The sequence below is a fragment of the Schistocerca americana genome, chromosome 1, assembly GCF_021461395.2.
Source record: "Schistocerca americana isolate TAMUIC-IGC-003095 chromosome 1, iqSchAmer2.1, whole genome shotgun sequence".
Lineage (NCBI taxonomy): Eukaryota > Metazoa > Arthropoda > Insecta > Orthoptera > Acrididae > Schistocerca > Schistocerca americana.
This window is the reverse complement of record NC_060119.1, coordinates 442,009,075-442,030,820: the sequence shown is the minus strand read 5'-3', so window position 1 is coordinate 442,030,820 and position 21,746 is coordinate 442,009,075. Positions and strand designations below refer to the sequence as shown.

Below are 21,746 nucleotides of genomic sequence, written 5' to 3'. Positions count from 1 at the left end.
GCGCTCTTTCGTTGCGCCGCGGCGTTTGTTGTCGGCTGGGAAGCCTAGGTCAGGCTCGCGCGGTTCGCCATTGTGGCAGCAGAAGCGCGGGCTTGCGCCACGCCCTGGGAGCGTTTCGGGCGCAGGGAAGGGAGACGGAGTTCGCGCAAGAGCGGCAGCCGGCGGCCGGGATTCCAGCGGCTGCGTCGCCGTCGCAGCCCACTTGTGGCGAGCCCCCAGTGAAGGGTAGTCGCGGTCAGCGGAGCGTCGCGTCGCAGTGAGCGGAAGGACGGCCATGCGCTGACGAGGGCCGGGCTACTCGAGCCAGCGATGGTGAGCCGAAAGTACGCGCTCGCCGCCAGCAGCGAAGCGCCAGTGGCCGCCGAACGCGTCTCCAAGTTGCCGCTACCGGAGGCCGCGTCGTCGAACGCCGAAGACGAGCAACCGCGACAGCGCTTCCAGTATCTCGGGCCGGACGTCGGCCTCGGTGCCTCTGAGAAGACAGCTCACGCGGTGAGTTTCGCGGATGGCTGGTTGTCGGAATCTGCGACAATGAATGCTGCGGAACCCTCGTGTGTGTGTGTGTGTGTGTGTGTGTGTGTGTGTGTGTGTGTGTGTGTGTGTCCGCGTCACAGGGATACCCTGCTTACAAGGGAACCTCCCCATCGCACCCCCCTCAGATTTAGTTATAAGTTGGCGCAGTGGATAGGCCTTGAAAACTGAACAAAGGTCAATCGAGAAAACAGGAAGAAGTTGTGCGGAACTATGACAAAAATAAGCAAAATATACAAACTGAGTAGTCCATGCGCAAGATAGGCAACATCAAGGAGAGTGTGAGCTCAGGTGCGCCGTGACCCCGTGGTTAGCGTCAGCTGCTACGGAACGAGAAGTCCTTGGTTCAAGTATTCCCTAGAGTGAAAAGTTAAATTTTTTATGTTTTCATCACTTTTTTTGGGAATGATTATCACATCCACAAGAGGTAGAAGAATCTTTTTACCCATTCGCCAAGTGTACAAGTTAGGTGGGTCTACAACATATTGCTTTTACGTGACGCACATGTCGTCACCAGTGTCGTATAGAATATATTAGACGTGTTTTCCTGTGGAGGAATCGGTTGACCTATGACCTTGCGATCAAATGTTTTCGGTTCCCATTGGAGAGGCACGTCCTTTCGTCTACTAATCGCACGGTTTTGCGGTGCGGTCGCAAAATACAGACACTAAACTTATTACAGTGAACAGAGACGTCAATGAACCAACGGACTGATCATAACTTTGCTAAAATAAAGAAAGTAAAAATTTCACTCCAGGGAAGACTTGAACCAAGGACCTCTCGTTCCGCAGCTGCTCGCGCTAACCACGGCATCACGGCGCTCCTAACCTCACCCTATCCTTGATGTTGCCTATGTTGCGCATGGACTACTCAGTTTGCATGTTTTGCTTATTTTTTTCATAGTTCCACACAACTTCTTCCTGTTCTCTCGATTGATCTGTGTTCCGTTTTTCAAGGCCTATCCACTGTGCCAACTTATAACTAAATCTGAGGGGGCTGCGATGGGGAGGTTCCCTTGTTAGAATAGTGATGTATCCCACACGGTAGCGTGCTACGACCATCACTGTCAACAATCGTTCTTCCCGCGCACTATTCGCGACTGGAACAGGATAGGGGGCTCTTTGAATATACGCGGTGTCTCAGGAGAAACGGTCAACATCCAGTGATTCTCTTGAGGTATTAGGCGAAACAGACTATTACGGTACCCATCGTTGCCGGTATCGTTCTCCATTTCTTTTCCCTTGGCACTTATAATTTCTAGCCTTCAAGGGGATCCTGTCACTTTCCATTGTTTCTAGGCGTTCGTTTCATTTTTTGCTATAATCTAGCTATAATATAATTTAGATTAAAAGTTTTAGTTGTTCCTTGATATCGTTATCCCTTGGTATGTCTCCTACTACGCAACTACATCGTCTCAGAGGAATTTCATTTATTCCACAAGCTGCGAAAAAACACAATGATTCGTATATGTATATGTAAAATACACGAGTCATGTTGTCAGTAAACACGTGCATGTGATTTGATTTATATGTATTTAACTATGCTGGTGCTGATTCAGCATTTAACATTTGACGATGCCACTATGGCTGCAGTACATTAGGACTTTGATTTTATGAAACAGATCTGATGATGGTCATTAAAGACCGAAACCGGTAATCTGTTAAACAAAAAAGATTGTGACCATAGACGTAAATTAAAGGAAACTTATTACATATTCATTTATTCCGCCTGAATGCGACTTTCTTGCTTTTTGCTAATCACCCAGGTCTCGCTTCCACAGAGCAGTGTTGGGACTGCAACTGTTTTGTAAAATTTATGGTTTCTGTTAACTGTTCCACACATCCGGATGAATTTACTGAGTTTAATGTCTACATACACTCCTGGAAATGGAAAAAAGAACACATTGACACCGGTGTGTCAGACCCACCATACTTGCTCCGGACACTGCGAGAGGGCTGTACAAGCAATGATCACACGCACGCCACAGCGGACACACCAGGAACCGCGGTGTTGGCCGTCGAATGGCGCTAGCTGCGCAGCATTTGTGCACCGCCGCCGTCAGTGTCAGCCAGTTTGCCGTGGCATACGGAGCTCCATCGCAGTCTTTAACACTGGTAGCATGCCGCGACAGCGAGGACGTGAATCATATGTGCAGTTGACGGACTTTGAGCGAGGGCGTATAGTGGGCATGCGGGAGGCCGGGTGGACGTACCGCCGAATTGCTCAACACGTGGGGCGTGAGGTCTCCACAGTACATCGATGTTGTCGCCAGTGGTCGGCGGAAGGTGCACGTGCCCGTCGACCTGGGACCGGACCGCAGCGACGCACGGATGCACGCCAAGACCGTAGGATCCTACGCAGTGCCGTAGGGGACCGCACCGCCACTTCCCAGCAAATTAGGGACACTGTTGCTCCTGGGGTATCGGTGAGGACCATTTGCAACCGTCTCCATGAAGCTGGGCTACGGTCCCGCACACCGTTAGGCCGTCTTCCGCTCACGCCCCAACATCGTGCAGCCCGCCTCCAGTGGTGTCGCGACAGGCGTGAATGGAGGGACGAATGGAGACGTGTCGTCTTCAGCGATGAGAGTCGCTTCTGCCTTGGTGCCAATGATGGTCGTATGCGTGTTTGGCGCCGTGCAGGTGAGCGCCACAATCAGGACTGCATACGACCGAGGCACACAGGGCCAACACCCGGCATCATGGTGTGGGGAGCGATCTCCTACACTGGCCGTACACCACTGGTGATCGTCGAGGGGACACTGAATAGTGCATGGTACATCCAAACCGTCATCGAACCCATCGTTCTACCATTCCTAGACCGGCAAGGGAACTTGCTGTTCCAACAGGACAATGCACGTCCGCATGTATCCCGTGCCACCCAACGTGCTCTAGAAGGTGTAAGTCAACTACCCTGGCCAGCAAGATCTCCGGATCTGTCCCCCATTGAGCATGTTTGGGACTGGATGAAGCGTCGTCTCACGCGGTCTGCACGTCCAGCACGAACGCTGGTCCAACTGAGGCGCCAGGTGGAAATGGCATGGCAAGCCGTTCCACAGGACTACATCCAGCATCTCTACGATCGTCTCCATGGGAGAATTGCAGCCTGCATTGCTGCGAAAGGTGGATATACACTGTACTAGTGCCGACATTGTGCATGCTCTGTTGCCTGTGTCTATGTGCCTGTGGTTCTGTCAGTGTGATCATGCGATGTATCTGACCCCAGGAATGTGTCAATAAAGTTTCCCCTTCCTGGGACAATGAATTCACGGTGTTCTTATTTCAATTTCCAGGAGTGTATTTGCTGTAGCCATATATGTCACCTTACATCCTAGGTAGCTGAAGTGGTTTACTTGCTCTAAAATCTTCTTATCTACCGCTGTTTTGCTTCTAATACGTTCTTTCCCCCTGAAGGTCCTTGTCTTCGTTCCTTCTGTTCAGATCCCTAGTCAAATTTCGCACTTATTCGTGCAGGTCCTCTTCTCAATCTGCTAGGATCACTTGATCGTCAGCATAAAGTAAGTTTTTAAAGAGAGTTCTCCTGTCTAGGTGTGTAACTTTTGAAATTCTAGTAAACATGGGCTCATTCATACCTTGAGACCTATGAACACTGTTACGAGGGTGAGCCAAACGAAAACCTTAAATATTTTTTTAAATATTATTTATTGTGCAGAAGTGGTACAAAGCTGTATCACTTTTCAACATAATCTCCCCCACGCTCAATGCAAGTCCTCCAGCGCTTACAAAGTGCATAAACAACTTTAGAAAAAAATTCTTTTGGTAGTCCGCGCAACCACTCATGCACCACGTGGCTTACCTCTTCATCAGAACGGAACTTTTTTCCTCTCATTTCGTCTTTGAGTGGTCCAAACATCTGGAAATCACTTGGGGCAAGGTCTGGTGAATATGGTGGATGAGGAAGACACTCAAAATGCAGGTCTGTGATTGTTGCAAGTGTTGTACAGACAGTGTGGGGCCTTGCATTGTCAGGTTGCAAAAGGAAACCTTCTGACTGTAATCCACGTCGCTTTGATTTGATTGCAGGCCGCAGATGATTTTTTAGGATATGTATGTATGATGCACTGGTGACAGTGGTCCCTCTAGGCATGTAATGCTCCAAAATGACGCCTTTTTCGTCCCAAAAGAGAGTCAGCATAACCTTTCCTGAAGATAGATCTGTTCGAAACTTCTTTAGTTTGGGTGATGAGGAATGGCGCCATTCCTTGCTCACTCTCTTCGTTTCCGGTTGGTGGAAGTGAATCCAGGTTTCGTCCCCAGTAACGATTCTTGCAAGGAAGCCATCACCTTCTCGTTCAAAGCGCCGAAGAAGTTCTTCACAAGCATCAACACGTCGTTCTCTCATTTCAGGAGTCAGCTGCTGTGGCACCCATCTTGCAGACACTTTGTGAAACTGGAGCACATCATGCACAATATGGTGTGCTGACCCATGACTAATCTGTAAACATGCTGCAATGTCAATCAGTGTCACTCGGCGGTTTTCCTTCACTATGGCTTCCACTGCTGCAATGTTCTGTGGAGTCGCAACTCGTTGTGCTTGACCTGGACGAGGAGCATCTTCCACTGAAGTCACACCATTTGCGAACTTCCTACTCCATTCGTAGACTTGCTGCTGTGACAAACATACATCACCGTACTGAACCTTCATTCGTCGATGAATTTCAATAGGTTTCACACCTTCACTACGCAAAAACCGAATAACAGAACGCTGGTCTTCTCTGGTGCAAGTCGCAATTGGGGCGGCCATCTTTATACTGATACTGCGACGGTATGTGTGCATCTGCACTATGCTGCCACCTACAGACCATTCTGCACGCTGTTTGCAGCACGCTTACCAATTTACAAGATAATGGCGCGAAATTTCGATTTGTTATTACAAATTTAAAGTTTTCGTTTGACTCACCCTCGTATGTTTGATACTGTGAAACATGTCTCTTCTACTGAACAAGTGCTCGAAGCTCTTAAGGTACGCATTTTAGAGTTCGTTTTTACTTGACAATTATTTCATGTTTTGGTCCATACTACCTCCTCCCAAAATATGTAGATCAAAGAGTTTGCAGTGGAAGAGATTTGTTTCACAGTGTCGAATATCAACGCATGCTCATAGCTCTGCTAAAGTATACATTTTAGAGTCCATGTTTGCTAGACTTCCTGGCGTCGAAGGATCGTTCCTGTTATGATCCTGAACGTTGACCAGATCTCCTGGAACGTCCTGTAGATGTAGATGTATTCGGATATGCAGTCAAATCTCTGAGAAAATATCAACCCCGAGAAAATATGCAGCTCACGAAGTGAAATGAAAGGCAGACATGGCGGATTACCCTTTGGCTACATTATTAATCAGTCGCGACTTGAGTCAGATCCAAGATATGGCCGTCAAGGGGAGAAGATGTGGTAACCTAAAATTTCTTATCGACCTATTATGCGCCTTTGTCTTGCGTTAAATTCCAAACCTCCCGCAGGAACGCAGAGTGAAGTCACGCGACGATGTTGATGATGATTCGTCAGTCGAATGGAAACGCTAAGCACCTTTGGTGTTTTTCGAGGGGAGCAGGCTATTTAACGGCATCGGGTTTCACTCTCTTCCTTCTCCCATTGCTATTGTGAATAAGACAAACATAACGCAAACACAGCACATGCACTCATGCCTGTTAAAGCACCTGATACGCTATCCCCCTAAGTAGGGTCGACAAGAAATATTTGCCCATTCCGTAGGTTGAGGTAATTTTCAAAGTATGCTTGTGACGTGAATGTGAGATACTACATAAATTTCCCTTGTATACGAAAATAGTTTCATATATCTTAATATACGTACATAAAATTTACATGTCTATGGTTGATGTATATAGAGTACGTGGTACTCTCTGTCTGTAAATAGACTAACTGAACAATAATAGAAATACTGGCGTAAAATGCTTCTGAAATGAATATAAGATCAAAAAAATTATAGGTTCACGATAGACAAGTGCTTTAGACAGAAATCAGTCTTCGATAAGAGTTAGTCACTCTGTCTCTGAAATTGATAATGTTACTAATATATGATGAAAAATAGCCATCTGCCCAGCCTCAAGAATGGTGGCAATGACGAAAGTCAATTTAACGTCGATCTGCTATAATAGTGGAGTTTGATATGCAAGTCCTATACCAAATTCTGTCTTTCTTTTAGTGTTTGTTATTCATTAATTCGTCCCAATGCCTTTCGCCATCTGTGAAAGACCTATATAATCCATAAATCAAATTTCGTTTTCCAGAACATGACAACTGCATCTTACGACAGTGGCCATTAGATCTAATACTATTATTAATCTCACACTTAATTACTTCTTAACGTTGGTACACGTTCTTCAACTTTAAATCGATATCGCCTTTTGAAGCTATGTCCCTTCATCCAATAAGTAAGATCTTTTTCTGTGGTGAAGGGACCATCTGCCTCTTAACTGGTTGTCAAAAATGAGCCTTCCAAACAGAATTTTGTATGTCATAGCTGGGGAAATAGTTGGAACAATCACCATCATAACTTTATCTCATCATCTATATGCTCGGAAATTAATTGGGGAGAACTTATCAAAAGTATTATTATTACAAATACCAGTTGGAGTCTACCGAAAACAATGCACCTTCCTGAACAAAAGCATTGTCCTTTGTAAGTCCCCAGAGGAGAACAAAATAAATGTCACTTTTGCGAAACGCTTGATCGGAGATTGCATTAAAAAGGAATCCTTTTTCTGAAAGGTGAGCTCTGGTTCTTCTCGTATTCACTACACACAAGGTTACATGTAACTTAAATCGAAATGGAAATCTTAGAAAATAAAGATTTGAGATCACATTGTTACCTTTGTTCCATAGTGTCCATTAAAAACCACGTTGGCGTTTGAGTTGTTCAGAAACTATGTTTCTGGGGTATAAGGATTATCTGATGTTACTGTGTCCTTGATTTAATTAATTTCGTGAACTGCTTCAAGCCGAGAGAGAGAAACGCAGGTATTATTTCGTTCTGAAGGAAAGACAAACGCTAAGGGCTGATCAATTATCTTCTCTTTAAAATTGTATACTTTTCACTAATTTCGGTCAGTAATAAAGCTATTTTAGGCCTGTCTATTTTAAGGCCTAATTGGCGTTTTCCATTTCCAAATGTTTTCCTATTTTTACCGACTTAAGACGGTTTTCTCTTTTACGTTTAAAATTTCAGTTCGTTAAACGTATTTAATATTGCTATTAGTGGGGTTATAACAGGAACAAGAGACATTCCATAATAATTCTAAAGTTTAGTAGATTTCTCCAAACGATACTCATAGTCGGTAAGCCCCATTTCTAAAGAGGACGTTGTCAGATGAACCTAGTGTCCAGGCGTGTCTTTTTTTCCGGGAGGCATTAGAGAATTGTTTATGTATTTGCTGCAAGATATATCCCCTAATGATGCATGATTTTTTCGCTAAAACTGTCTAAACAGTTTTTAAAAATTTGTTATCGAATATGAATCTCGCATCACTTTCTGAAAGCAATATTTCATACCTCACAGTAAATACATAATATACTGCAATATTGTTTAGGGCTGCGCATTATACATTGTTGCTCCATCTGATCGAACATTATGAAATACACGGAAGAGAAACATTTATTAATACAGAGTCAACACGGATTTACAAAACATCGTTCTTGCGAAGCACAACTAGCTCTTTACTCACAAGAAGTGTTGAGCGCTATCGGCAAGGGATTTCACATTGATTCTGTATTTCTAGATTTCCAGAAAGCTTTTGACACTCTGTCTCAAAAGCGGCTTGAAATCAAACTGCGTTAGCATAGTCTGAAAGGAACCTAATTGGTATACAATCTGGATCGGAAGACTTGCTTTCATCAAATCATTTAAGTTGCTTCACTACTGTAAGGACATACACTTCTAAGTTACTCATATTGGCAGCTGATCTTGTGTCGAATTCTTTGATGAAGGAATTTTGGAAGGCTGTGTTTAGTAACTGCTTTAACAGCACTGTCATCAAATGTTCAAATGTGTGTGTAATCTTATGGGACTTTACTGCTAAGGTCATCAGTCCCTAAGCTTACGCACTACTTAACCTAAATTATCCTAAGGACAAACACACACACACCCATGCCCGAGGGAGGACTCGAACCTCCACCGGGATCAGCCGCACAGTCCATGACTGCAGCGCCTAAGACCGCTCGGCTAAACCCGCGCGGCAGCACTGTCATCGATAAATAGTATTCCCATTTCTATCGCGCAGAGAAGGTACTGATAGTGTCTTGCCGCTAGCAAACTTCACATACGATACACGTCTTTGACATGTTGTATTAGATTCACCAGACCAGTAACAACAAAACAAATGGAAAACGTGCTTTACTTTAACCTCGTGCAGTCTTGCGATGGCTTCATATTAGAGAAGTTGCTAAATTTCAGGCAAAATCTTTTAGTAGTCATAACTCCGTAACTAAACATTTGCGCACCTATGTTTGTGTGAACTTTTTTCTATAGTTTTACTAGTAGAATAACATAAAATATTTGCATATCTTCGTGAATCACCCTGTGTAAAATTGTCCGATGTTTCGGCCACAATTGCAAGTGGCCTTCCTCAGGACCTTGTGTTGAACTCAGCACAAAGCCCTGAGGAAGGCCACTTGCAATAGTGGCCGAAACGTCGGACAATTTTATATACTGATAAAGCGTTGAACAGCCCAGAAGAATTTTATTGATAGTAACGACAGCTGTGGAAGCCTACTCATACATTCACCTGAAGATGTTCAGATAATCCGCCCAAAAGCGACATCGTGTAGGCCGGGCGGAGAAGTGAACCTCTGTCCTCTCGAATACGAGTCCGGATGCCTGACCACTGCGCCACTGCCGTGAAGATGAAACCGACAAGATGGTGAAGGACGCCCGGGTTGGCTCTCGAAGACAAGTGTGAGTGGAGCGTTGGAAGCTGTCAGAAAGCCACTTTTACTGCGCGTCGCAAGGACGGCAGGACCGCCGTAGGTGCTTTCCTGGAGCAGTGGGTCCAGGGGGCGAGGCGTACAAAGGTGAGCTCCGCGGGTAGCGCTCCACAGGCGCAGGAGCTGGCGTTCCCACCGGATCCCGGAGCCCGGAGGCCGGTGAGGCGGCAACCTTGGCCCGCGGTCGTGGCGCGCCCCTCGTAACACCACTGACCCGACCCCAGCTCCGCACACCGCCAAATGTCACCTGGACAACCGTGCTCTCCTCCTGCCACCGAGCAGCTCGTGCTCGCCCTGGCCTGGCCTGCCCTGGTCCCCGCAATCATAATTACAGTTTGCGTTCCTACTAGTGGCTGTGTCGGCTCCGCTGACGGCCGGGAGCGCTCACTCACTGCAAAAGAAGTCACGGCATCACTCTTAAGAGGCGGTTTTCAACACTGAGCGTGACTAACCTACGAGGTTCAGATGGTTCAGATGGCTCTGACCACTATGGGACTTATCATCTGAGGTCATCAGTCCCCTAGAACTTAGAACTAAACTAAGGACATCACACACATCCATGCCCGTGGCAGCATTCGAACCTGCGACTGTAGCGGTCGCACGGTTCCAGGCTGAAGCGCCTAGAACCGCTCGCCCACACTGGTCGGCTAACCTACGAGGGTCATCCAGAAATCAAACTTACCCATTTTCTGCGTAGAAGTCCAAAAGTATCCTGACACCCATTAGTGCACATTAATATGAGTTGTTCCCACCCTTCACCTTTATAGCAACTCTTCTGGGCACTCTTTCAGTTAAGTTTCTGAATGTTTGTAGAGGAATCGTAGCACATTCTGTCTGAGGGGCCGAAACTAGAGAAGGTAGCGATGTTGCATGCTGGCGTCTAAGGCAAAGCCACCTTCAAATTCATCCCAAAGGTGTTCCATTGGGTTCAGGTTGGAACTATGGGCAGGCCAGTACATTTCAGGAACGTTACCGTCTACAAACTATTGCCTCACAGATGCTGTTTTATTGCTTTATGACAGGGTCCTCTGTCATTCTGATATAGCCATTGTCTCCGAATTGTTACTCTACTGTGCGGATCACACAATGCTGTAAAGCGTGTTCACATCCTTCTGCGTTTAGAGTTTCCTTAAGTACAATAAAGGGACCATATCCTAATCACCAATCCCTAACATAATGTCCTCCGTGTTTTACTGTCGGCACTACAAAGGATGGCGACAACGTTTTTCAGGAATTCTCCAAATCCAAACTCTTCCACAGGATACCCAAAGGACATAGCGTGAATCATCACTCCAGAATACTCTTTCTTAGCCATCCATTGTCCATTGGCGTCGCTCTTTACGGCACCAGAAGCTTGGCTTAGCATTGGCTACAGAAATGTATGTCTTACGAGTAGTTGCTCGACTGTTGTACTAGTTTATTTTTAACTTCCTATGCAGAGTCATATTGCTGGCTGGACCGCTAGTAGTAACTTGCAACTCGCGGATGGGTTCCTTCCGCTGAGTTCATGCGATGTTTACAACCACCTTTCGCAATGCTCTGCGGTCCCTGTTCGTCACTACGCGAGGTCTGCTTGGACTTGGTATAGCTGTGGTTCTACATCTACATCTACATTGATACTCCGCAAGCCACCCAACGGTGTGTGGCGGAGGGCACTTTACGTGCCACTGTCATTACCTCCCTTTCCTGTTCCAGTCGCGTATGGTTCGCGGGAAGAACGACTGTCTGAAAGCCTCCGTGCGCGCTCTAATCTCTCTAATTTTACATTCGTGATCTCCTCGGGAAGTATAAGTAGGGGGAAGCAATATATTCGATACCTCATCCAGAAACGCTCCCTCTCGAAACCTGGCGAGCAAGCTACACCGCGATGCAGAGCGCCTCTCTTGCAGAGTCTGCCACTTGAGTTTATTAAACATCTCCGTAACGCTATCACGGTTACCAAATAACCCTGTGACGAAACGCGCCGCTCTTCTTTGGATCTTCTCTATCTCCTCCGTCAACCCGACCTGGTACGGATCCCACACTGATGAGCAATACTCAAGTATAGGTCGAACGAGTGTTTTGTAAGCCACCTCCTTTGTTGATGGACTACATTTTCTAAGCACTCTCCCAATGAATCTCAACCTGGTACCCGCCTTACCAACAATTAGTTTTATATGATCATTCCACTTCAAATCGTTCCGTACGCATACTCCCAGATATTTTACAGAAGTAACTGCTACCAGTGTTTGTTCCGCTATCATATAATCATACAATAAAGGATCCTTCTTTCTATGTATTCGCAATACATTACATTTGTCTATGTTAAGGGTCAGTTGCCACTCCCTGCACCAAGTGCCTATCCGCTGCAGATCTTCCTGTATTTCGCTACAATTTTCTAATGCAGCAACTTCTCTGTATACTACAGCATCATCCGCGAAAAGCCGCATGGAACTTCCGACACTATCTACTAAGTCATTTATATATATTGTGAAAAGCAATGGTCCCATAACACTCCCCTGTGGCACGCCAGAGGTTACTTTAACGTCTGTAGACGTCTCTCCATTTATAACAACATGCTGTGTTCTGTTTGCTAAAAACTCTTCAATCCAGCCACACAGCTGGTCTGATATTCCGTAGGCTCTTACTTTGTTTATCAGGCGACAGTGCGGAACTGTATCGAACGCCTTCCGGAAGTCAAGAAAAATAGCATCTACCTGGGAGCCTGTATCTAATATTTTCTGGGTCTCATGAACAAATAAGGCGAGTTGGGTCTCACACGATCGCTGTTTCCGGAATCCATGTTGATTCCTACATAGTAGATTCTGGGTTTCCAGAAATGACATGATACGCGAGCAAAAAACATGTTCTAAAATTCTACAAGAGATCGACGTAAGAGATATAGGTCTATAGTTTTGCGCATCTGCTCGACGACCCTTCTTGAAGACTGGGACTATCTGTGCTCTTTTCCAATCATTTGGAACCCTCCGTTCCTCTAGAGACTTGCGGTACACGGCTGTTAGAAGGGGGGCAAGTTCTTTCGCGTACTCTGTGTAGAATCGAATTGGTATCCCGTCAGGTCCAGTGGACTTTCCTCTATTATTGCGTAATGCTTCCACTAGACTGTCACGTCACCAACAGCCGACTTGGGCAGCTGTAGAAGGGTTGAAATGTGACATCCGATGATTGGATTCCATCTCACAGAGCCCTCCTGACCGTCCCATTCTGCAGTTCCTGCATCTCTACTCACGACACTCCCCACGTTCTTTCAGATGCGCGGATGCGCCTCTCGTGACATCCAGTGGTCAGTTCCGCATCACGTAGGGGTGTCCGAATACCTTTGACCAGGCACTGTATTTAGCCACAATCGCAGAGTGACTGCGTTATGACATAACCGTCGTATGACGGCCGTAAAAATCTCTACTGTCATTGTTACAGCAGTGGGTTGGGGTGGCCGGGCAGTAGGCAGTGCTCAGAAGCAAACGTGTTTGTGCTGCTGACGTCACTGAGGAACTCTTGGTGCTCTGACTTGTATGTTGGAGGCTATGAAATTTCATGAGTGTTATGGTTTCCGCTTAGATATCTTCGGTAAGTGATTTGTAAGTAAAAGTATTTTGAGTATGTGTAAGTAATTCCATGTTGTGCTATCGCTGGCCACTAATGCCACAATAGTAACACTAGGGACTGGAGTAGTACATCATGCTTTCGCTCCTGATGGAAGTTTTCAAGAGATTTTAGGTATCGATATATTACAGGTAAGACGTTGTGTGTCGCAAAAGCCAAAATAATGCCCTCGCCATTTCAAAGACACTGATTATAGTAGAGACTTGCGTCAAGATCCACTAAATTTACGTAGTTCGAAACAGCCAGTAAATTTGGATAAATTTTTGCCATAATCCATGGACATGGTAATTTGCTGTTGGAAATTGCTGTGGCTAAGAATATGTGTACCTCACCTATCGAGCGTATCCCTGCTGTTTATCCAGGAATAATTAAAATTTATGCCATTACACGGACGTTGGGATAGGCTGTCAACAAAAGATAGGCAAAGAATGGTGGGGTTAGCTCACCATTGCAAAGCATAGGAATGGCGTTTGTCCTTGCTTTAGGGTAGAAATGAACAATATTTGTGTAAACTAGGTGACAGAAGTGAAGCTCCTCTTAGAGTGTTTGTTCAACAACACAGGAACTCCAACAGCCTAACAAGACTCCAAGATTTGAGTATTTCCCACAACATTCCAGGTTTTCTAACGGGAGGCACGTAAGTGAACTCGCTTATGTTTCCTGTTGATCATACTTTGTAGCGCTGTTAATTTATCGAGCTAATATACTTCCATATACGTAAATTTTAACAACTTTAATCAACATCCTTCTCCTACTTTGATAAAAGAAATCCGAATGGCAGTGGTTTGACTAAAAGTTAGAAACAGTGTTTGGTAGATCACCTCATTCCAATGCTTTTTACAATTCAGGTACTTAAGTAACAACGAAAGTGTCCGCCTGTAAGTTGATGTTTTTAAACTTGTAATGCGTTCAAAATGAAAATATGGCGTTAGCTAGATCTAGTTTCCTCACGAAAACTTTTCTCAGAGATGACATAGAAAGTTGCGCGTCCTTTTCAACATTTAGTTCGACTGAAAACAGCAAAAACAGTATACATTTAACGCTTTTTGAGCTCTGTCCCTGTTTCGATGTGGCAGTTTGAATTTTAAGTCACCAGTGACTCTATGAAAGGTGGGCAAGTTACGTTCCACATCCGTCGCCTCTTCCTTCCTCCCTTTAAGCCACGTCCACACGCGCGCTACACAACACCGAAAACAGGATTCGGCGCACCTCGGCGAGGACTGTGTGGACCACGAACTGCGCAGCTTTGCGCAACAACGAACAAGTTCGACGCTGCGTCGGTTCATCATAGAAAACGGCGACTTCGTGCGTGGCTCTGTTTGGGAGGCGTTTCTCGTTTTCCATTATTACTGACGTGCGCATACGACACTGGAACACTGTTGCGCACCTACGAACACACTACGCAGACCTGCGCTGCTATGCGCCGTTCTGCGCTGCGCGCTCCTGTGCGACTGGTGTGGACGCGGCTTCACCTCCCAACACTAACAGAACAGCGGTTTTCATTTCTTCATTTCAGTAGGAACCAAAGCATGCCGCAAATACATCGCGTAAATGCGCAATTCTTACGTTATAGCGCTATTCCTGAGGCGAAGTCTATTCCTCAGTGATGACGTGTTGTTAGCCAATAGCAACGCAGAACGCTTATTGCCGTTCTTTGTGTTTCCTAAGACTTCACGCTGCAGCAGTGGCTGAAAATGACGGCTCATTTCTTCTCCCGCCGACTGCAATATTCGGTCTGTGACAAAGATCCTTGCTGCATAAAACACAGTGCCGATCTAAATTCATCGTCAGCTATGTCAAGTGTACGGACAGAACGCATGAGCAGATAGGTGGTGCGCCGCTGGAGAAGGCAGTTTTATCAACTTCGCCCAACTCTCCATACTGAAGAGAAAGCATTAGAGCCGGCCGTTGTGGCCGAGCTGTTCTAGGCGCTTCAATCCGGAACGGCGCTGCTGCTACGGTCACAGATTCGAATACTGCCCCGGGCATGAGCATGGATGAGTGTGATGTCCTTAGGTTAGTTAGGTTTAAGTAGTTCTATGTCTAGGGGACTGATGACCTCAGACGTTAAGTCCCATAGTGCTTAGAGCCATTTGAATCATTTGAACAAAGAATTAGTAATTTGTGGTAAGGACTATGGGACCAAACTGCTAAGGTCATCGGTCTCTAGACTTGCACACTCCTTAATCTAAACTAATTTACGCTAAGGACAACACACACACCCATACCCGTGGGAGGACTCGAAACTCCGACGGGTGCAGCCGCGCGAACCGTGACAAGGAGCCTGAGACCTCGCGGCTTACTGAAGAGGGTCGTGGGTGAGCGTGCTGCGGCGTGTTATGTCAGTCGGCGGTTCTAGGCGCATCAGTCCGGAGCCGCGCTACTGTATCGGACGCAGGTTCGAATCCTGCCTCGGGCATGGATGTGTGTGATGTCCTTAGGTTAGATAGGTTTAAGTAGTTCTACGTTCTAGGGGACTGATGACCTCAGAAGTTAAGACTCATAGTGCTCAGAGCCATTTGAACCATTTTGAACCATTAATGCCAGAAAAAAACTGGTGAAAGTAAAGTAAGGAAATCGACGAGACGGCCGTACACTTCACTCCTGAGACGACCTCACTTAAGAAAATGCAGAGCACTGAGGTCATGTGATGTCGGAGGCCAAGGTACCATGCTGGAGCGTTACATTTCACCTCATAGCGGCAGCAAAATGTGCCAGTGCCCCATTGGGCGTCCACCACATTCCGCAACCATGGGCCGTGAGTGAAATTTTAGCCCAGTCAGATGGGGACTACTAGAAAAATTTACATTTCAGATACATCTGCACTAACTAGGACAATGCATCGCAATGAAGTCAGTGTCGGTTGGTACCCACACATTCGGACGTAATATACACACATCAAAAAAAGTTTTGCATCACCCGACTTCCCAGAGCTCCTAAAGTAGACGGTGACTGTGGATATCGTATCACAGACACATCCCTCTGACTGACCAGAGATGTCACTAAACCCACCCAAAGGTGTAAACGACCATGACCAGCCCCTATTAGACGGATGGAGTCCGACAGCCGATCAGTTCCAAACATTCCACCAGGAACGAGGTACCATGCCTAGACGGTCAGTACCGTGGTTCAAAATGGTTCAAATGGCTCTGAGCACTATGGGACTTAACATCTGAAGTCATCAGTCCCCTAGAACTTAGAACTACTTAAACCTAACTAACCTAAGGACATCACACACATCCACGCCCGAGGCAGGATTCGAACCTGCCACCATATCGGTCGCGCGGTTCCAGACTGAATGGCCTAGAACCGCTCGGCCACTGCGGCCGGCTACCGCGGTTCGATCGCGTCCGAATTGTTACTTTGTCGCAGGAAGAGCTCTCAGCAAGGTAAGTGTCCAGGCGTCTCGGAGTGAACCAAAGCCATGTTGTCCGGATATGGAGGTGATACAGAGAGACAGGAACTGTCGATGACATGCCTCGCTCAGGCCGCCCAAGGGCTACTACTGCAGTATGATTACCGCTACCTACGGATTATGGCTTTGAGAAACCCTGACAGCAACACCACCATGTTGAATAATGCTTTTCCTGCAGCCACAATACGTTGTGTTACGACTTATACTGTGTGCAATAGGCCCAACAACCTGCCAAATTGACCGCTCAGGATTGACATCACGTTCTTTTCACCGATGAGTGTCGCATATGCCTTCAACGAGGCAATCGTCGGACATGTGTTTGGAGGCAACCCGGTCAGGAACGCCTTAGACACACTGTCCAGCGAGTGCAGCAAGGTGGAGGTTTCCTGCTGTTTTGGGGTGGCATTATGTGGGGCTCACGTACGCCGCTGGTGGTCATGAATGGCGCCGTAACGCCTGTACGATACGTGAACGCCATCCTCAGACCGATAGTGCAACCATATCGGCAGCATATTGGCGAGGCATTCGCCTTCATGGACGACAATTCGCGCCCCCATCGTGCAAATCTTGTGATTGACTTCCTTCAGGATAACGACATCGCTCGACTAGAGTGGTCGGCATGTTCTCCCGACATGAGCCCTATCGAACATGCTTGGGATAGACTGAAAAGGGCTGTTTATCGACGACGTACCCACCAACCACTCTGAGGGATCTACTCCGAATCGCCGTTGAGGAGTGGGACAATCTGGACCAACAGTGCCTTGATGAACTTGCGGATAGTATGCCACGACGAATACAGGCATGCATCAATGCAAGAGGACGTGCTACTGGGTATTAGAAGTACCGATGTGTACAGCAATCTGGACCACCACCCTCGGAGGTCCCGCTGTATGATGGTATAACATGCAATGTGTGGTTTTCATGAGCAGTAAAAAGGACGGAAATGATGTTTATGTTGATCTCTATTCCAGTTTTCTGTACAGTTTCCGGAACTCTCGGAAATGTGCTGAGGCAAAACTTGTTTTGATGTTTTTATCTCGCAAACGGCTCGTTTTTCGGACTCATGTTTACTGAAACGTTTTTACTCCTCTTATTGCATGCTTTCATCCGCGTCCGTTTTCGCTATTAATTATGATACACCTTGCATGGAAGACTGTGGCTTTCGGGGTTGAGAAGCCGCAAAAGGTCTTTGCACTGACACAATAAAAAAATTATGTGGCATATATTTTATAATAACTAGATTTTCTTTTCATCTTAGAATTTTGCAATTTTGAAATGTAAAAGTTGATTTCAGAGCTGTCCTTTTGACTTTACGAAAACTAGACTTATCTAATCCTACAAAGCTTGTAAATGCATCGTCCTACTTATGCAGCGAAGTAAAAGATGCGACCTTTGGAACGTGTGTATGCAGTGCCCTTTGGCTTTCGCTCTCTAGGTTCCATTACACGCTTCGTGCCACGTCGTTAACGAATAGTACTGTGGCATGCTTGACAGCGCCATCACTTAAGCTATAGTGAAACACGCTTCGCCGCCAGTTTACACGACCATCACTCTTGCGAGACCCCCCCCCCCCCCCCCCTCCCGCTACAGTATTATGGCGCGAAAAGGCTGAGATAAAGTTGTGTTCGACAGAACTAGAATTCATAACCCATGCGAATTGTTTCAGTGGAGATTTCTCGTGGCTCCCCACAATCCACTTTAGGCGGATAACGAGGTCTTTTTTTTTTTCAATAACGCCACAGTCGATTCGTCTCCGAACCTCGTCCACCTAATTCAGTTATCCGTCACCAATGATATGGAAATGGACATTAAACTCTAACGTCCTTCCTACTCTCGTTACTTCTTTCGCAGGCAAAACAACCATTCCTTCTTGTCGTGGATCGATAGTTCGGAGCCGTCTCTTTGTATTGACTACAAGAACTCTACTGTAAAAACTTCTTCTACCTGTAAACGGTAATGACAACGACATGCAAATGAGGCACCAAAAATTAAAAAGCAAAATAACTCAATAAACTTTCTAGATCTAACAATAAGCAATAATAACAGCCACCATAAATCTAAGGCGTGTTGGAAATCTACCACGATAGACATTATTAGTAACAATCACTCCTGTTACCCAGTTTTACATAAACTTGCATTCTTTACATCAATGACCACCCGAATCACGAACTTAAGGCTTAACATTCACGCAACACGGAAGGAAATAGAAACATTATGACATGTAGCACAACACAGTGCTTTTAACCCTGAAATAGTACTCAAACTATACGATCAATGGATGCAACAAGAAACACAAAACATACATAAGGAAATAACGTTGCTAAGAGAAGAAAAAAAATCACAAAAAATTAACTGATATAACGTCATGCGTTGGTCAGATTTGAGGAAAATCAATAAGATATTAAAAAATACGAAGGTAAAATTGCCTTCCGTATCATTAACAGTTTACGAACGAAAATATAATAAGTAAAAACGAAAATCCCAGATTTTTCGAACCCAAGAATTTATAAAATTGCATGCGATGATTGTAACCAATTTCACATTGGACAAACTGATAGGAACTACTCAATTACATTCACAGAACACACGTGAAATTATGAAAGTATCAATCGCCATTTCATATACACTTAAGCAACCATAAATGCGAAGGAGAATAATTATACAATGCAATGAAAATTCTACATCGTGTATCCAAAGGAACTATAATGAATAATTATATTGGAAGAACTAGAAATTTATACCACCACAGACGCATATCCAGACAAAATTCTTAATGAACAAACAGAATTAAAGCACAAGCGATATTTAGAAAGCTTTACTGACTTGCTACAAGAAAAAAGAATAAATTTCGGCGCCTGCCGACGCTAAGAAATAACTCAAAACCAAATGAAAACATTAGAATTCTCGGCACAGATTATATCTTTGTACAACATTTGGAAACATAGAATAATATGATCTTTGTATAGAGCTATTACCAAAATAGTGGCACTGTGGCTGCGTAAATGTTTTCTAAATTGACTATTTGCAAACTGTCACGAAATTCTGGTTCTTTCATCTTATTCCTGTTCGATTTCCTTATTTTACTTTCGGAAGGTTTTACCGGCTTTAATCTCCATTTCATAACAAATTACGGTTAAAATCCACATCTGCTCCAGAAAATGCTGTGTGGTTTAAAATCTCGTTTCCAAACCTGTGTTCCCATTACATAATCCATCTAGAACTTTCGTGTGTATCCAGGTCTTTCCCAAGTATGCCGCATCCTTCCGTGGTCCCCAAATTGTTAACAATGGTTCATTTGTACTCTGTGCTGTTTTCTACCAGGTGGCTTACCGCTTCATTACTCCATGTTCCCCTAGTATTTTTTCCTGTTAGATTCGAGTCCTCCATCACAATTACGTGTTCGTCTCCCTAGTGAATGATTTACTCTATCTCACCACACACTTTTTCAGTCCCTGCAGACATCGTCTGCAGACTTAACTGACATGCGAACTTTTGCGACTGCGGTTGCTCGGGGCATTATTTCCACCCTGACAACGATAATTTGTTCACTAAGCTGTTCTTTAAATCTGACGTACTCCTGTTTTACCCGTATTAGACTGTAGCCCCAAACCCACCTAAATAGGAATCCTGTGTCACTTTACTTTCCTAATTCACACTCCATCTAACCTAAGCCCATCCCTTTATCATTTCTTCTATAATCAAACAGTACTGTTGAAATATTCCATGCTTCTACCTGTAGAACGATTGCCGGGTCTGCTCACATTGAGCATTGTGACCAGGTTGACGGCATCTGGTCTAACCTGCACTACTAGCAGCATCCTCTGATCTATTTTGACAATAGTTGGAAACAGCACGGAACACTGCATCCCGAGATGCACGATTACAGATGAATATGGTAGTTATAAGAAGCTATGAAATCTACATTCACCTCTACAGTCCGTGTACCACCTTACAGCGTACGGCGGGTAGTACTTTTGCTATCACTGAAACAGTCGTACATAAGTTTGCCCTTGGTGTACGACACTATGATTATGAGTATGAGCCGTACACAGCTTGCAAGAACTAACGTATAAATAAACTTTCACTCATAAATTATCATTGCTTCGGGGTATTCATTTCCCGTTTACTGCTCGTGTAGCTCGAAGTCAGTGGAAGACAGGAAACGGCATCGTTGTTCAACGAACAACTTAAGCATAAAATTAGCCAAAGAAGGAACAAAATCTCTGTGAGTTTTCATTCGAGTACATCGAACTTTTTTAATGCTCTGTTTAAAAATTTTGTGGCAACATTTCTTACGGTTAAATCCTATCTCAGGTTTATTGTAAAATCCTCATTTCTATCCGTCTGGTGTAATATCTGTTGACCTTCCAGGAACGAAACACTTAAAGCCATCCGTTGGAGGTTAAATAAACAACATTTTAAGGAGCCCTCTTCGTTCCACACTCACACTAATGAAAAGCGGAAAACACTTGGTCAAAGCACCAAATTACAGGTTACGTGCTTCTTAATTAGAGAATTACCGCAACTTTTCCGTATGCAATCTAACAGCAGCCCTTGACGAAATTGCTTCGTCATAGTGTTGGAGCGCAAAAGTGCTGGAGAAACATTCATACACAAGCAGCACAAAGGTAGAAATGTTGCATTACACAACTAAGAAAATTAATTTTCTTTCGAGGAAGTTTGTCTTTCTGCATTGTTTCGTCTTCGAGCTCAGCTAACTCATTAATCGTGTAGCACACCTTCTTGCTCGTTCTTTTCGTCTCTGTTATTTCACGTTCTGACAATTTTTTCCCGGTTAGGTCTATCTGCTGAACAAACTTTCATCGTATTACAAGCTCTCTTCTCACCTTCATTTCTCCTCGATTCTTTTCTAATCACATTTCTGACGTAACCAACACAAAAGTTTCTCAACATTTGTGTAAGATTTCCGTAGATTTAAGAGGGGCGTTCAGAAAGTAAGCTCCGATCGGTCGCGAAATGGAAACGACTATGAAAATCCGATAAAGCTTTGCGCAGATGTGTTGGGTAGTGTCTCTAGTATAACCCCAGTTAGCATCACGTCGCTCTTCTCATTTCTGAGCTCGCAGTGAGTGCGTAAAGATGTCTAGAAAATAGTGTCTGCCGCCAAGTACGAGGGCCTGGTGATAAATTTCGCCTGAAGCTATGCAGCTAACATTACATAACTGTCGTGCTGTTTCTTCTTCAAGACAATTCTCAGCCGCATTCTGCAGGGGCAA

The 21,746-nt window shown here is 45.0% G+C and overlaps 1 protein-coding gene across 1 annotated transcript in view; it reads left to right on the top strand.

Moving 5' to 3' along the window:
- The first annotated feature begins 294 nt into the window (after positions 1 to 294).
- LOC124602927 overlaps positions 295 to 21,746 on the top strand; it is a 274,195-nt gene continuing 252,743 nt past the window's right edge. Inside the window, exon 1 of the mRNA XM_047136357.1 lies at positions 295 to 492. Within this exon, the coding sequence (XP_046992313.1) occupies positions 310 to 492 (183 nt within the window). The 5' untranslated portion in view covers positions 295 to 309. The remainder of the gene's footprint in view (positions 493 to 21,746) is intronic.